At 43.1% G+C, this 18,158-nt stretch overlaps 2 protein-coding genes across 2 annotated transcripts in view; one reads left to right on the top strand and one right to left on the bottom strand.

The window, feature by feature from the left end:
- Positions 1-18,158, bottom strand: part of DOCK2 (dedicator of cytokinesis 2) — a 450,129-nt gene that overhangs the window by 203,690 nt on the left and 228,281 nt on the right. The window lies entirely within an intron of this gene.
- FAM196B (family with sequence similarity 196, member B) overlaps positions 1-18,158 on the top strand; it is a 122,485-nt gene that overhangs the window by 91,011 nt on the left and 13,316 nt on the right. The window contains exons 2-3 of the mRNA XM_011968669.1: positions 4,644-6,912; positions 8,021-8,095. Of these exons, the coding sequence (XP_011824059.1) occupies positions 5,567-6,912; positions 8,021-8,095 (1,421 nt within the window). The 5' untranslated portion in view covers positions 4,644-5,566. The remainder of the gene's footprint in view (positions 1-4,643; positions 6,913-8,020; positions 8,096-18,158) is intronic.

The raw sequence follows: 18,158 nt of genomic DNA on the forward strand, positions 1-18,158 counted from the left end.
AATGCCTAGGAAAATGTGAATTAATGGACAACTGGGAGCCCATAAAACTTAAAGGCCTCCAGAGGGTGCTTTTAGCCAGGTGTATTCCCCAAGATGTGTCTGTACAAGGGTCATGGTGGACATCAAGGGCAGAAGAGTTGGGACACAAAATATTTTTGTCAACAGAAAATTTTGTATTTCCTAAACTTCCTAGGTTCTGTCTAAAACACGAGAGTTTCCACATTTGCTTGGCTATTCAAATTTTCATTTTCAACTTTTCAGCCTTTATTTGTATCAAACATTGTGTAAAACCAATATATGAAAAAAAGTCCACTCTTATATAAATTCCCGATCGAGAATAATGAGATACAATTTCTTTTGTACTTTATTGGCAATGACAAAAACAATTATCATAAACTGACCAAGCACAGTAACAAAGAGGTTCTGGTGAAAGGTCTTCTCACACAGTAATGGCAGCGTTGCACGTTAGAACTTTATAGAAGGATGAGTGGTAACATGGTAGTATCAACAAAACGTAAAATGCACAGCTACTTTAACCCAGTAATTCTTCTTCAGGCATTTATTCCAAGGAGATAATTAGACAAGTGCTCCAAGATTTACATACAAAAAATGTTATTTATAGACTTTTAAATAATACCAAAAATTTATAAACAACCTAAATGTCCACAAAAATACTATTTAAATAGATAATTGTATAACTAGACAAATTCATGTTAGCCTACTTAAAAGGACAGTGTGACCTGTATGCCATAATGTGTAACTTTCTCCAGGTTGTTCAGTGAACAAAAGGCTTTCTGTCCATAAGCTTCTCTGTGTATGCAATTTCTGTGCAAGCATTGCACAGGCAGATGGCTAGAATGAATGTCACCAAATTGTTGGTGTATTGTGGCTCTTTCTGGGTGGTAAGATTTCAGGTAATTTTTTTCTTCCTTTTGTTGTTTATTTGTATTACTTGAATTTTTACAATGAACAAATAATATATTTATAAGCAGAAAACCAACTGCTTTTAAAGATTAAAAGAAAACATCTAAAGGATACATAAACTTCCTGGAGAAAAGGCAGGGCTAACACCAGAATAATGACTGACTTTCAGAATGAAAATGTGGAGGGAGTTTGAAACCTGCTTGCTAGCCTTGCACAAAAATATTAATCTTTCCAGTCCTGAAGAAGGCAAGAAGGCCCAACGGTGAGAAGCCTATTCTTCAGGGTCAGTCTGTGGGTCCAAATGACAGCTGCATCACTTATCAGTGTGAACAACTTGGTACAAATATGTTCATCTTCTGTGCCTCAGTTTCCTCATTTATAAAATGGGGAACTGATTGCACCTGCCTCTAAGAGTGTCATAGGATTAAGGAAGAGAGTAAATGAAACATACCAATCACAATGCCTGGCACATAATCAACGCACTAGGCATTAGCTCTTATGAAAACCAGCCTCAGACAATCGTAGCCTGTGTGAGTTATCATTCCCAGAATGAAGTGCTAATAAGCAGTTAAGAAGGCAAAAAATAATTAGTCAAGGAAACCCACAAAAGTACACATATAAATATCTAGGCTCTGCAGTACAAAGATGACGAGTATGAACTGTGTGTTTTCAAGCATGTGATCATCTCACAAACTTCAACTGCGTACTCTGCAAAACGGGGATAATATACAGAAGGTCATTTTGAGGATTAAATGCCAGGTGCTAACATAGCATTTAACAGTGAGTTTTTAATACATATTTGCTATTATTAATGAAAATAACTATTATGGACTAGGGAATTGGGTACTGAGCTCCCCATCATCACAGGCATCCAGGCAGGCTTAATTATTATTTGAGGAGGAAGATGCAGAAAGGATTTAGTCATGGACTGAGGAAATTGTCTACTGGATTCTCCCAGACCTAAAAGTCCTATACAAAGTCATTGAAACATAGGACTAATTTTAAAAGTTCCGTTGTTTGGAATTTTTGTGTAAAGCAACTCGGGATCAGTAGGTTCATCTCCTCAGAGAGGTAGGTGACAATGCCACTCTTAGAAGCCAACCCTGCTCTTCAAACAGGCAAGGCAAATGAGGAACAACCTGCTCATGAAACTCTGCTCGTTCTGTCCCACGATGGCTCTACCTGCTCTGGAAAAGCTACAGATAGTGGTTCATCCACCACTGGGGCTCACAGAGCTCCATGAGCTTTGCTGAAAGTTATCGTCCCTCTCCCTAGATACAGCACATCCACACACATCCTGGCATTCACAGCAAGAAGCCCTGGCTGCAGGTGATTGCAATACTGATAACAGCAATGGTAGAAAACACACACCGATTGCCTAATGTGTGCCAGGCTCTGGGCTGAGAGCTTTGCATACACTGTCTCACTGACTTCACATCAGACTCATGAGTCTGTGTCTACACTATGTCATCCCCACTTTACAGACGAAAAACACACCAAGTCCTTCAGCCAGTAAGGGGCAGGGTTTGAATCAGGTTCTAAGGTGCACTCAGAATGTTAGCAGTAGTTAGTAGAAAAGGTTGATGACAAGTTGACAACTCATTAGCATTTTAGATGAATCCAAATATCTTCCAGGATGTGCCACACACTCTCCCAGCACTGCTGGGTTAGTTGGACCCTCTCAAGGCATCTAGGATCAGGAAAAGCCAAAGTTCCTATGAACATTATCTAGCAATTCTTGGGGAAAGCAGAAGTCTGATAGACAAAGTTTAGGCTGCACTCACAATGAACACCCCAAATGGTGTGATGGAAAACGTTAGTAATAGTCTCCGTTTATGGAGCCAAGGTTTTTATCTGTATGATAAGGCTGGCTGGCAATATGGTTTGGCTGTGTCCCCACCCAAATCTCTAATTGTAGCTACCATAATTCCCACGTGTAGTAGGAGGGACCTGGTGGGAGGTAATTGAATCATGAGGGTGGGTCTTTCTCATGATAGTGAATAAGTCTCACAAGATATGATGGTTTTATAAAGGGGAGTTTCCCTGCACATGCCCTCTCTCTTGCCTGCCACCACCATGTAAGACATGACTTTGCTCCTCCTTTGCCTTCCACCATGATTGCGAGGCCTCCCCAGCCATGTGGAACTGGGAGTCCATTAAACCTCTTCTTCTTTATAAATTACCCAGTCTCGGGTATGTCTTTATTAGTAGCATGGGACCAGACCAATACAGCTGGGTTCTAAGACAGACGACTTTCTCAGAGCCAGCCAAATACTTGTGGGCTATTTTATTACTTTTATTTTCTTTTAAAATCCCTCAGTCAATCCGGACAGGCTTAGAACTCTCCTCATTTCAGTGCCATTGTAATCCCTCTGACTTGCAGCAAACCCTCTGGTTTGCTTTGCCATGGCAAGGCCAGGGGACAGTTCCCTGCATCTCTCCAGATCTGCAAGGGTCTTTTACCCTTGTTCTTAGCAACTGTCAACATATCATGCAGATCCCAAAAGGGCAGAGTCATAACTTCATGATTAAGAATGTGGACTTTGGAATGACAGACATCTAGGTTCAAATTCTAGCTCCTCTACTGAGTACTTACCCTCTCTAAGCTTCAATTTCCCCATAAGTCTAAGGGGGATAATGGCACCTCATGGATTTTTTGTAAGGATTAAATGAGATAATGCAATATTGGAAAGGGAGTAGGATATGTTTAGGCAAGTTACTTAACCTTTCTGGGCCTCAGTTTATTCAACTGTAAATGGGGACAAAAATATTATCTACCCTTATAGAGTCATTTGTGATTAATGAATGAGTTATGGCTTGGAAAGTGCTTAGAACAGCATCTGTCACATTAGTTAGTACTGAGTAAATATGAGTTGTTTTAATTAATGCAAGTAAAGTCCTCAGCATGGTAAAAGTAGGTACTCAATAAATGGTGGCTATTATTATTATGAGGTAGCTGTTTCTCAGAGAAGTTCATGCACATTTATCTCCTGGAAAGCAATAAGAAATGAAGACATCAGGGGAGAATTTTGTCCTTAAATAAAGTTGCAGTCATAGCAGAACGAGTCCACAGATCCCGTTTCCCTAGCAGGATACTCTAGGACCTTCACTCCTCTTCATGCCCAGGCTCTCTTTTACTTCAGAAGGACCTGCCCTTCATCCAACCACCCACTTTTTCAACAAATTCTCCTTAAGCACCTATAGTGAGCTAGAAAGAGGGCTGGGAATGCTCAAGCAGTGAATGAGATAGTTCCAGTCTCTGCCCTCCTGGAGCCTACAGGGTGGTGGAGGAGATGCACACTAAATAAATACATACACAAATGCTTATTGAATAACAGCTACAATTTGTATTGTGAAAAATGTGACGAGGATGTACAATGGGTCTTGATGTGGTCTTGGCACTGGGTGTGTGAGTAAGGGGGAGTCATTGTAAAGGCTCCCTGAGAAATTGCTGGGACTCCCAACTGATGAATAGGAGTTGTCTGGGTGATGTGTGGAAGTGTAGAGAGAAAAGGGTCCAGGCAGACAGGCATTTTGTTCCAAGGCCCTGCACCCACAAAGTGCCTAGCTCACAAAGAGAACCGAGAGAAAGGTCACATGGTTAACTTACTCCTAGACCCTCCACTCAAAATACTCAGCTAGGAAATTAGAATTGGAAGAGAAATCCAGGTCCACAGAAACTACGTTCTCAGCGGCAACTGTTGTCTCTTCCCTTTCAGGTGCTCCTCGCCTGCTTGCAGATCTCAGACCCCAGCTGGTCTCAGACCTCAGCCCCTGAGGCCAAGCAAACATACGTCATCCTGGAGGCTACAGACATAGCTCACCGTGCCCACATGTGAACTTCAGCCAAGATACCACAACAGGGACTCTGCCCACTGAATCCCCTATGATTCCTCAATCCTGTCCTGGTCATACCCCACTGGGTTTTGTGAGGCTATTTAGGAAGATAAGTTTCCCTCACTGAAGAAAAGAGAGACAACATGAAAGAAAACAATGGCCCCAAAGGAGGAATTTGTGATTGACATAAATGGGAGTGTTCCCTTGGGCGCATCATGTATCATCAAAGTAGCAAACCCCCAGGTCATTTATTTCTCCACCTATTTACCTGCTATGAAAAGAAGATGCATTTAAGTTTCCTGCAGTTTCACACTGGACATTAATGCTCTGGGGGCGGGGGGAGAAAAAGCCGTATGTTCTAGATGTAGCAGGTTTCTTTTGGAATTCACTCACTGGGAGTCTGGCACTACCCCCTAAATGGTACTTTTGTTGTCTTTTTGTTCAAGACAACCAGATCTTCCAAGATCAGAACTGCATGCCAGCCTCCCTTGATAAACAGCCTACCAGCTCTCTTGGTAGATCAGATGTTTAATAGTTAGCCTAACTCATTTGTTTTTTCAAGGAGCAATTATACTACAATGAATTAATATTTTAACTGCAGGGAAAGCATTACAGCTAGTTCCTACGTAGACTCTAGAGGTTGGGAATGGCCAACAGGATTTCCCATACTAAGAGGAGAAGACAACTCCATCCTGGCCGGCAGTTCTCTATGTTTGAAATACCATCATTAGATACTGCTCCAAAGACCTAAGGGGAGATGTGCCTAGGAGAAGTGTATGGTCCTGATCCTTCCCACTGAGGCTCAATGGCCCAGCAAAATATGAAAGTGAGACCTGTGCTTCTAAAGCGTAACAGTCTAGAATCAGTAGAGTTTGTGAAACAACCTCACCACCGCAGGAGCAAATCCCAGCAGGTGAGATTCAAGGAAGATGGGACCACTAAGAATCCAGTTGGCCTAGCTGAGGTTGATGTCCGAACTCCAGAAGACCTGGCTGTGATGGGGAAAACTCAAGCAAGCAGGCACCATCATCCCCCCACCTACTCGCTGTCCTTCCCCAGGTCCCAGAAGGCAGGGGGCTTTCGCAACGTTGCGATCCAAACTTCCCCCAGTCTCAGGAAGCATTTCCCAGTTTTCAAAAGGAAGAAACTCACAGCCAGCAAGTCCCTGGTGGAAATGCCAACAGCATCCCAAAGTGCCATCCAGGTCAACGGCAACCTCTCTGAACAGGACATTGTGTCTTCTGACCTTGCCTACTTAAGGTTGGCTCAGCATCTTGAGGATGGGCCTCGAAGGGTCAAGATGTCCCACACATTCCTCCCGAGGGTCCCCAAGGTGCAAAGCAATGGTCCTGTTAGCATATGCTTGGAAGCAGGAACTTGGAGGTCCTTAGAGAAAGCCACAGCTGCCATTCAGGTTCCAGATGATATTTATCACAGTCCTTCCTGGGAAGCTAGAGAGTCTGCTCTCAGCCCAGACAGGCCAGCTGAAGTAAGTAACTCCATACACCCTTTGGGTGACACATGTCCAGGTGATGGGAGAAGGATGACTCTACCAGATTCAGAAAAATCCACCTCCTGCTTAAATGCCACCAGCGTTGCCAGCCACACACCAGGCACAGAGAAACTTAAACCTGAATTGCTTTTGCCCAAAGACAACTCGGATGACAAAGACTTTGGCCCACTGTCATCTCAGTCAAAGGAAGCGTGTGTTCCTTCACCTCCACGGACTCACAGTTCCCCCTCATCAGGCTCCCACAGCCAGTCAGCCTACCCAGGAAGAGCCTCAGACTGTCCTTCATCAAGTAACAATCACCAGAATCTGGTGTCACTCAAAATTAACAGTGCATCGAAATCTGCCCCTGGGTGTCAGGGGCAGACGGCAAACAACCCCACTGAGTCAGACACCCTGGAGTTTCCAAATTGTCCAGGAAGTGATCACCTCCCATCCTCTCTTCCAAAGAGTGAGACCAAACTTCAGAGCAACAGGGAGATTAGTGACATTAATCAAATTCACCTGGCACGGGGTGAACTCTGCGACCTCCAAGGCCGACTGCAATCCGTGGAAGAATCTCTGCACTCGAACCAAGAGAAAATTAAAGTCCTTTTGAATGTAATTCAAGACTTGGAGAAAGCTCGAGCTCTCACTGAAGGGTAAGGAGATTTTTTTTTCATATTAAAAATGACTGGGTGAAGTCATTTGCTAACACAGGGGCAGAGACAGCTTTGGTTTCTTTTAGTAAAAATGTCTCCAAAATGTTTGAAGTACTGTTGTTTCTCCAAATCATAACCACAGACCTCCCTTTTCTCTAATGCAATTTCATTTAGTTCTAGGCTTTGGTGGATATTTGTGGATTTCTACTGCTGTTTGTTTTCGTTTTCAGGTGTTAACAGAATGGGAAAAGGCAGCAATGGAGCAGTAGGATCAAAAATGATTTTTATGAAGATGAGGGTTCCGTTGATATATGATGGGGGAAAACGATAGCAGGAAGGCACTTCCCCATCCCCCTCCTCTTAGCAAGTTACTGCATTTGTACAGTATTTCCGTTCTTCGTGTCATTGTGACAAAGGACTTGAGGTGGCCACTCAGCTTACTATTGACCTTCCCCTGTACTGACTACTTTGATGACTTGGGCTGGTCCATCAATGACCAACTAATTGGAACTGAAATGAGATCACAGTTCATTTTGCACAATTCATTTTCTGCCAAGAGAAAAAAGTCACAAAATGCTGTCCTGGATGACTCAGCACCAGTATAGGAGGAAAAGGCAGTTATTTGTTTAGACGTGAAATGCTCGTCCTTCCAGAAAGTGCTCTCTAAAGACAGAGAAGAAGCAATGGTTAAAGCTCATCAAAAAGGGTAGGAGAGAGAAGTCATTAACTGGCGTTTGCTGTATGAATCAGAATCAGCACTGCCATATAGGAGAGAAACACTGTGATATGCAGAGTGAAACGTACTGAACTAAGAGGTCAGGAGTTTTAATAACCTCCCTTCCATTCACCTGCAGAATCCCTCATCTCACAGGATTGTTGTCAGCATGAAAAAACTCTCAGCTTGGGAAGTCTTTAAACATGTATGAAGCCTTCTAGAAATGTGAGCTCCTATTGTCATGACTTTCTTGTTTCCTTATTTGTAATGGCCATGCAACTTAAGAGCACCATGAATGCTGTGCTATAGGGACTAAGGGACCAGTAGGTTGAATGTTTGTGGCCCATGTGACTTTTGCCCATAGATTTATCCAGCAAATGCTCTGTCTTGCAGGCGCAACTTTTATCGAACTGGCCAAGATCTCAACAATTGCAGTACCTGCCAGAACACGGCGTGCATCATATACAGGTACCTGGCCACAAGCGAGGTCTGCTCTGTAGACTATAAAGCCATAGGGTTCACTGAACACTCTAGCAAACTTTTACATGCAGAAAGTCAAGAGAGGCAAAAACAGGAGGCCTCTGAATATCTGAGACCAAAAAAACCAAGGTATTTAACTATGAAATGTTAACATCTGGTTCCAAGGCAGGGATTGCTTTGTTTCCTTACAGCAAAGTCTATGAGCATACCCTTTTGATGTAATCATCCCTACACTCATCAAACACTAAGTGCAGGCATCATGGTAAGCTTGGCACACACATTTGCATCTCATTCCACCCTCAGGGAAGTTAAGGCATTCGGTCTCGCTCACATAGAGCATTTTCTGAGAGCAGAAAGGGCCAAACTCAGGACTCACATCCAGATTTTTCAAATCTCAAACCTGTGATTTTAATTATTCCACCACACTGCCTCTTCCTCAACAGCAGCTATGCCATGCCAAGCACTTACTTGGCACAGTGGAGAACCATGATAAGAACTTTATGTTCATTTCTAAGTATGTCATTTCCTTCTAGCACAGAGTAAGTTTGCTGCAGTAGATTTTTGTAAGTGACAAAATGGAAACATGATATACAGTGTAAACTTAGAGTCAAAGATCTGTGTTTTAATCCCCAAGTCTGACATCAGCTAACTTAACCTGGGCTTACTTTCCTTATCTGCATAGGGAACGATTATCCCTATTCAGAGTTGCCATAAAGACCAGATGAAATCATATATGTGAATGTCTTTTGCAACTGCAAACCTCTGTACAAATCCAAGGGCTTATACCTGTTTTTATTGGAAAGATCAATGCCCCCTTAGCTGGAAGACCACTTTCCATGGCATAGTAGAAAAGTGGTCAAAAGCAGGATTTTCCGTTGACGATATCTAATTTTGTTGACCAAAGTGAACAGTTTTGCTTTCTCTATTACATTTCTCTTTTTGTTGAAAACTGGCAGCTCAGGGCCCGAGCAGACTGGAGCCTAATTGGGTTGCCTATGTCTTCTTTTAAAACTTCTCATTCTCTCTGGCAGAATCCTGAGATTTCATTGAGTAAGAGACCTTGTGCCTGGAAGGCAGGAGGTGCTTGTACTTACTTACACAGGGCCTTGAGCATCTTTTCATGGAACCCATCAGCTCCTTATAAAGAGGAGCCACCTGTTTTTAATCAAATAACAGAAGATGCAGGACTGCTCACAGATAAATGCCTTTCACCTCAATGTGACGTCTTCCTTTAAAAAAGAGGGTCCTGGAAGAGCCCTGCAGCATTGGAAAGCCTAAGTAGAAGTTTCATCAATTGCTCTCTTTTTCCTGCTTCTTTTTTTATATCTCTCAATTTGAACAAATTTTCTAATCATTAGGAGGACAAAAATTATTAAATGTCTAGACAGTTAGAGAGGATAAAACTATTCATCATAAACAAGAAGAATCAATTTGAACTAACCTCCATTTAAATTTTGGATAGTTTCCCTTCTCTTCCGGAGCCAGATAATGTATTTTCTACTACCTTAAAATGATTTTTTATTTGGCCTATATGAGTAAAAAGGGCAAGATTTCCAAGTCTACTATGAGTTTCATGACCTGGCCTTGGGCAAATCATTTTCCCCATCTGAAAAATGAGGGTCTTTAATTAAACGGTCCCAAGAGTCCCTTTTAGTTCTGACATTCTGATATTCTAAGCCGAATTAAAAGTGACAATATTTGGCTAAACTATGACCTTCCAACACGTCTGAGAATGTTTGCATTTTTCTAGCACTTACTTCAAACATCTCCAGCAAACATTCTAAATTAAGTTACACCCCGGGATGGGTTAGCAAACCTTCCTGCACACCTTCCTTTCCAGAAGAAAAGCAATTGTATGCATATATCCCTTATTACCACTCAAAGCCAGACTGTTCTCCCAGACAGAATCTACATCCTTGTATCTAAGCCATTGCAGGGAATGGGCAATTAATTTGATGAAAGCAAAGAGATCTGAACAACAGCCCCATCGTTGCAACAGTGGGAAGATGAGAGTTGTCATTTTTTTTTTTTTTTTAGAAAACATTCAAATGACTTCAAACTTGCATTGTGTTCTGGAAAGTCAGATCTTAGAAACGAATGAATAAGTGATGTGAAATACTCATCCCCAAGCCTTGTTAAGCTGCAATCTCTCTCCCAGGTAATGGATGTGCTCAGTGCATGTCACTGTACATAAAGCAGATGGGCGCATGATGGATTGCTCACTGGATCTTCTTCTCTGGAGATGTTGCTGCTAAGTTAGCCATGCATATGGTTTCCTAAGTGGTATTTCCCAGAGGCTCCAGCAGCTGGAGGCTATGGCTATGCTGCTTGCTCTTATCAAGACATGTGGGGTCATCTGGTTCTATCTAACTCATTCTCTCTGCTCCCTGAGCCTCCTTGACTCTCCTCTTACCATTGAACACTTGGATACACCCTATCTCACCAAGAGCACAGTCCCAACACCAGTGCCTAGAGATTCTATCCATGGCTCTCAGGAGCTTGCAGGGAATTATGTACATCAAGGTGAATGGAACCTTTTGTTTTGACTACCATAGTCTCCACAGGAAGTGAGCGGCAATTGGCTCTAAACCACAAGCTGATTCCAGCCTGTTTTCGCCCCAATCACTTCCTTCACTTCTTCTTAGCATTAATCCTAGCACAAGTTACCCAAAGGGTTGAGTGAATGCCACCATAGTATCCAAGATTAAATAACGTTAAATTACTTAGTACGAAAGTTGTTCTCTTTTCAAATTTATTTCAATCCTTCCAACAACCTAGAGGGGAAAATCTGAGTTTGGTACTAGAACGTCTTTAAAATCTTCCTAATGCTGGCTTATCACATTTCTCTGCAAAGAAAGAGCAGGTCTCAGGTTCACAGCCCTGAGCAAGCAATAGTTATCTAGCTAGAATACAATCATTTTTACTTTTTTTATTGAAGGCTTTAACTTTTAAAACTAGCCCTTTTAAATATTTCTGTAATTGATGCAGGTCTGCATTTCCAAAAGTGATATTGCCTGTTTGATATAAAACATGTTTTTAAATTCAAAAAGTGGATGGATTTAGAGAAAAAAAGTGAAGTGAATAATTGTGTAGATGGTATGGGGAATCTTGCAAAACCATGAAGGTGGAGAATGAGTGATTGAAGTTTGGGAAATGGTGCCCTAAAGAATTGGCTCCTTTTCACCTTCTCAAGGGTATGAGGTCTCTCTAAGTCACTTGCTCCTCCTTCCCTCACCCCCTTCTCTACTTTTCCAGCCATATCTCCAGCATTCATCTTTACACTCATGCTAAAAATAGTCAGCAGTGCTTCTTTAGAGGTCTTTGACTACAGAGATCATGCTTTTCTTTTCCAGACATAACTCCCAGGAAAAAACTGTTTGGTTTAAGCTGTAAAATGTCTCCAATATGTTTTAAAGGAAAATAATAAGAGGTCTTTCCCAGAAAACTTTTCATCTACCATCCAAGCATGCGGTTCTGGAATTGGAAAGACAGAGTTGCAAGCTTACCATTTTCAGTGGGTGAAGAGACAGATTGGCCATGTAGGATTTAAAAGGTGCTAGAGAGGTGAGAGAAATAGAAGAGGTATTGTTCATCCAGGGTCCACCTGGACAGGCTGCTCCTCTTCTTATCCTTAGTCTCTTCCCACCACTTCTTCAACTGCACTCATGGACTTTATTTCTGTGGCACCACTTTCTGCTACCTTTTTATCTGATATCTATATCAATCTATCTTTATATCTAAAATTTTCAACCAACTACATACAGACATTTCCACTTCATATCCCAAGGCAACTCAAATTTGTCATATCCCCAAACACACCCATTTCACCACAAAATTAATTTTCTTCGCATATTTCTCATTTTGTTCAACACCATTGACCAAGAGGCAACTCCATAAAGATATCACAGTCTCCCTTGACTTTCTCTTCATACACCAAATAAGCTACTGATTCCAACTGCTCAATCCAACCCCTTCACTCCAATTCCTCTGCCACAGGTTCAAAAAAGGCTGCTGTCATTTGTCACTTAAATGCTAACTGACTTTTTTGACACAGGTCTCTCTTCCCTTATCTCAAGTAATCCTCCATGCAGATTGCCAACTTGCATCTGAAAAACAGAATCTGACCATGTCACTCCCCTGCTAAACAATCTTGTCCTGGTTCAGGTAGTCTGTGGCTCCTCTCTAGCCATGGGGAACTAGGTGCTCAGCTGGTGGTTCTGTCATTCCTCAGTGCCTTTGCATAAGTTCCTTTGCTTTCCTGGATGTCTTTTCTGCCCTGCTTCGTGTGGATATTTCTTAGTCTTGCAGCTTAAATGTCAGTTATATGGACAACCTCACAATCCAATCCGTCCCCAGAAGGACCCCCATGCCATGAGCTCTTGTCTGCTAGGTCACTGATCCTACTGCAGTGTACTAGAGTGTTTATAAGTTTCTTTCCTTCAGCAAATGGCTAGTCTCTCAAAGTCACGGATCATTGTTTCATACATACTTGGTGCTCAGTAGGTGCTTATTAACGAAAGAAATGACTCTATTAACTAGGAGAGGAAGGAAAAGCAATAGTGGACTTGAGACAGCTACTTAGATTGTCCAGAAGTAAAGTCATTGTTACTATTAGTGTACACCACCACCCTTGGGTGGGGAAATGAAGGATTAAACAAATATTCTCATTAGGAATGAGGGCTTCTATGTAGCTGGTTCTCAATGGATCTTTTTAAGCTGAATGTAAGCCCATGGGTTGCCGGTTTTAAAATAACTCGAATGCCACATACTTTCAACAAGAGAGACCCTTTCTCTGATGACTCAGAGAGCTTGCTGCACTTTCATAGGACATTGAAACCCTTGTTCTTCCAGGCCATATGACATTATTGCCCAGGACTTCTGTCCTGGCTGCGGTGGGAAAGCAAAGTTTGACTGTGGGGAACCACAAAACTCCAGGTGAAAATATCTCCTTTCTCTGGTGTCTGAACTGTCCCAGTGATCTCTTTGGCAGAAGGAGTCAGAACATCAGATCTTCAGGTTCTCTTGCTAAATATCTAATGCTAAATATCAAAACCCAGGTTTGCAGGCACAATAATGCCTAAGGTGTCCACATCCAAACTCACGGACCCTCTGCATGTGACCTTATTTGGCAAAAGGGACTTTGCAGATGAAATGACTTCAAAGGAGGAGAGCAGGGTGGGTTGTCTGGATGGGCCCAGTGTAATCACAAGGGCCGCAGAGAAAGAGGGAGGCCAGAGGGTCAGAGTCAGAGAAGGAGATGTGATGCCAGAGGCAAAGGGCAGAGTGCTGTGGTCACAAGCCAACAGGCATGGCAGCCCCTAAAAGTGGGCGAAAGCAAGGGATGTGTTCTCTCCTAGAGCCTCCAGAAGGAGCACAGCTCTGATTTACAGCTCTGGAGGACTTCTGCCCTCCAGAACTGTAAGAGTAAAATCTATGTTGTTTTAAGCCATTAAATTTGTAGTAATTTCAACAAAAGGAAATAAGTACACTCAGATACACTCAGATTAAATCCTCATAATTGGAGGCTAGTTTATTTGACTTTCATTGATGATTTTTACAATGATAACAGCTGACGAAAGAGATCTGTGGGGCTGAAACTTAAGGGAAAGAAAGAAGAAAGCTACCACTTACTGAGGATTCATCATTTACTGATCACTTGAAGTACCTTCTGTTTTCACACTTAATCCTCACGACGATGAGATTGATTCAAGTGCCCCCAAGTTACAGATGACGGAACTGATGCTCAGGAGGGGGTCAGGCACTTGCTCAACATTCAGATTAGGCAATTGAAGCTGAGAGAGGTGAGGCACTTGCACAATTATTCTGGAAATAGTCATTGCAACCGCCACAGCAGCACACAGTTCTGTCTTCCAGCAAGCCAGATTCCATAGCATGCTGCCTTCCAGATGCCAGACTCATCTGAAGGATATTAGGGCTCAGGGGAATGTTCGATCGTCACTGATTTCCACTCAGCCAAGGGCATCATGAGGGTTTGCATTGAAGATGCAGGCCCCAGACAGTGCTTCCAAAGTATGGTCATGGACCATCTGCATCAGAACATCTGGGTGTCTGTGGAAACTGGTTGCTGGGTTTTAGCCCCAAAGCCACGGAATCAGAGAGTGTGGGGTGGAGGATGGAAAGCTGCAGTTGCAGCAAGCTCCCTGGGAAAGGCTGGTTCAAATAAAGCTTGAGGATCTTTTTAAGTAAAAAATCAGGGTCTTAAAAGAAGATAGCTGATTTACTAGAAAGTTTTGTGACAATCAGCCCATGGATAAAAAATACTTGCTTGTAAAATAGCCCAGAAAGTAGCTTTAGTTCTTCATACATCTTTGGAAAGATGAATTACCTTTCTGCTTGGCTTTGATTTTAGGGTTAGATGATCATATATAGACCTAATTATATATGTTGGGTACAGGTGAGAATGGAGGCAAGAGCGAGGAAAAGAAGAGAGAGGAGAGGATTATTCATGGAGCGGGCATATCTTCTGATGCCTCCTGTTTCCAATGAGAAGAGAAAAGGAGTCCCTCTCAGGCCACTCTGGGGCCCAGACTTGCATTATGCAATACTTAGGGGATTCAGCTGTAACCTTTCCTTTCTCCCACCTCTCTCAGTTCCTCAGGCCTCATCTGAGATCAGAAACTGATTGGCAATCCAGGCTGACATTTTTCCTCCAACAAAAGTTGAGAGTAATTAAAGCCTAATTCTGCTCTCTGGCCAAGAGACCAAATGCTAAGAACTACCCTCTGGTGAGTCCTAGAGGGTCAACAGCAGAACAACAGACACACGTAAAAGGTGGGTTTCCAAGTGCTGACCATTACCACTACATCCCCACTTCAGGACAGGGGTATGGTCACCCCATGCTTGGGAACCAAGGACCATGCATGAAGCTAAATGCCATGCAGAATCTGCCACCACCACCCACTCATTTTCTCAAACTCCACAAACCACTGGTTTTTGTTTTGTTTTGTTTTTGAGACAGAGTCTCGCCGTTGCCTGGGCTGGAGTACAGTGGCACAATCTCGGCTCACTGCAATCTCTGCCTCCCAGGTTTACGTGATTTTTCTGCCTCAGCCTCCTGAGTAGCTGGGATTATAGGTGCCCGTCACCACACCCAGCTAATTTTTGTATTATTAGTAGAGACGGAGTTTCATCATGTTGGTCAGGCTGGTCTTGCACCCCTGACCCCAAGTGATCCACCCACCTTGGCTTCCCAAAGTCTTGGGATTACAGGCTTGAGCCACCACACCCGGCCACTTTTTTCTTTTAATCATTATTGATGCATCCACTCATAAATTCTTCTGGACCAAAGAGAGAACTTATGGATTTTGTAAAGGAGACTCTCTGCAAGAGCCTCCCTTTGTATCTAGCAACCAGCATTCTCGTTCCTAGCACGTCCCCTTCACAGTTTTCATATTCAGAGTATGACAAGGAGGCTCCCTGGAATGCAGGCCAAAGCCTCACAGCTGTGCACCCGGCAAGAGAAAAGCAAGGGCTCCACATCACTGACGAGAGAGTGGCTCCAGAGAGCTGAGTGAACCACCTGAGGTCACGCGGTTGATGGTCTGAGAGTGCTTCCGGGAGTTTCCTTCTTGGTTAAGCTATTTGGCCACTGAGCTCTGGCCTTGCCTGCCACTTAAAGCTATTACCTAACCAGAGAAAAAGGCATTTCTCTAGAAATGCAATATGCACTCAGTCCTATGGGTTTAGTAGCCAACTTTTCACTTAAATTATTTAGTATTTTCTTTTTGTCTGCTTATGACTCTCTCCCAGCGTGGAGCCAGGTGAACTCTTGAGAGCCTTGTCTTCCAGCCACAGATCCTCCCTCTGGCCAGCAATGAAGTCCACAGTAAAAAATAATGATAAAGGCACACAGCAGAACTCTTCTTTCTAGTAATCACAGATGTATTCGCAGCTTTCATCAAATTGCAATATGGACTGAGCCACACTATTTCAAATGCTGGGCCGTGGACGTCATGGCAACACCCTCGAGCATCCCCAAAACAACCAATAGCAAACACAGCTTCAATTGTCTCTTTGGGAAACAGCCATGAAGTTTGGGGTACATGTAAAATGTAAAAGGTAAAATTTCTCTGAGTCCCAACAGGCTGATTCCCAAGACATTTGTCTCTATTCCCTGATTCTCTTGAACGGCATTATCCCTTTCCTTTTTCTCCCTAGAGTGTAAAGGAAAAGAAGTAGGATTTACAGCATCAGCAATTTATCCGCAATAAAAAATGAAACCTATTTTAATGCATTAATAGCGAAAGAGGCTGATACATGCCATAAATATAAAATTACACAAGTTGAATATTTCAGAGGAATAACAAACGAGTGGCTGCTGGCACAGAGGCCACAGGTGACCACAGAGTGATCCGATCTTTATTTCTCCATCAAGTAAGTGTAATAATCATTACCATTTGTTAAGCCAGCCACTGCACTAGGCATTTTGCCCAAGACTATATGTCTATCATTTCATTTCAGACTCCTGACAATCCTACAATGTGGATAGGATTAACATTCCCATTTTACAGATGAGGAAACTGAGACTCAGAGAGGTTAAGTGATCTGTCCAAGATCCAAGGCAGCCAGGGCTCAAAACTAGGTCCTACTTTCAGAAGACTTTCCTGTCCCTTCCCCTCTTTCCTTGTGACCATCGTCAGTGAATAAGTGTGTTAACTTTCTCGGAGATGATCTACGCCTTCTGAGGGCTTCACAGGCAGATCTTCCTGGCACAGAGTCACAGAACCCAAAACACAGATTTCTTTCAGAGACAGCTATCAGCAGAGATTTCTGCAGCTTGATCCCATTTATATATGTGCCAAGAAGAGAACCTGTGATTTTCTGAAGACTCAACAGCAGATAGATGCCCTAGGAGAAGGGGTAGACTTGCCAATTTGAAATAGCTGCAAGTTGTGAAGCTCAAAATTAAACCCCATAAAAAATGAGCAAACTGGTCATTAGGAGAAAGTTTCAGGAACAATGTCCCTTCCAGGCTGGGGCGAGAAAAACATACAAACTAAAGTTCCTGTGATCCGCGACTGTAATTCTTCCCCAGAGACGCCTTCCTAAGTGTCATAATTTATCCAAATGGACGAGAACCAAACTACCCTCACTGCATCCATTGATTCTTACAGCGAATTCTTTAAAAGAGAAAGTTGCAGGAGGTCAGTAAAGCAGTGGTGCACCTGTGTTCTGCAGAAACAGGGACCGCAGAAATGCTCCAACAAGAGATGAAGAAGAGGTGGAGGGGAATTTGGAAGATGGTTTGTCTTCAGGGAGATGCCATGAATCATTCACCTCTCGGCCAACTTGCTTAGAGTGTAGTTGAAGGCAGCGGCTTGTCGGCATGTCTCTTTGTAAAAGAGCAGGACCCACTGCTGAGAAGGAGGTGCCAAACGGCTCACTGGAGATATCAGCAGCCTACACGAGACCCAAGATTGCTGACCCCAGATATTATCTTCAATACGCTGCCTCCTTAGAAGCTGAGCACCTTTTTTGGGTATGCAGCCTCCCTATCAAGGCTGCCCTGAAATTGAGAAAGAGTATTCCAAGGCGAACTGGTCAGCTGGTCCATAAAGAGTCCCCCATGCACCCCAGCCCTAGTTTGGGTTTGGTTCCACAGGGGACTGTGAGGTCATCCAGGAGCACCAGGCCCTGGTCACCACCTCCACCCCCACCACCCTACACATTTTGCAATCAAGATTTCATACAGATACAGATTACTATGTTCTTTTGGTCCAGTACATCTTACTGTATAAGCTTTGGGGCTAGACTCTCAGGGTTCAGATTCTGACTCTGTCACTTACATTTGCATGCCCTTGGCAGAATATTTAACCTCTCTTTGCCTCAGTTTTCTCGTTTATAAAATGAAGGTAATATTATTTATCCCGGTCGGGCGTGGTGGCTCAAGCCTGTAATCCCAGCACTTTGGGAGGCCGAGACGGGTGGATCACGAGGGCAGGAGATCGAGACCATCCTGGCTAACACGGTGAAACCCCATCTCTACTAAAAAATACAAAAAACTAGCCAGGTGAGTTGGCAGGCGCCTGTA

The sequence above is a fragment of the Mandrillus leucophaeus genome, unplaced genomic scaffold, assembly GCF_000951045.1.
Source record: "Mandrillus leucophaeus isolate KB7577 unplaced genomic scaffold, Mleu.le_1.0 Scaffold855, whole genome shotgun sequence".
Classification (NCBI taxonomy): Eukaryota; Metazoa; Chordata; class Mammalia; order Primates; family Cercopithecidae; genus Mandrillus; species Mandrillus leucophaeus.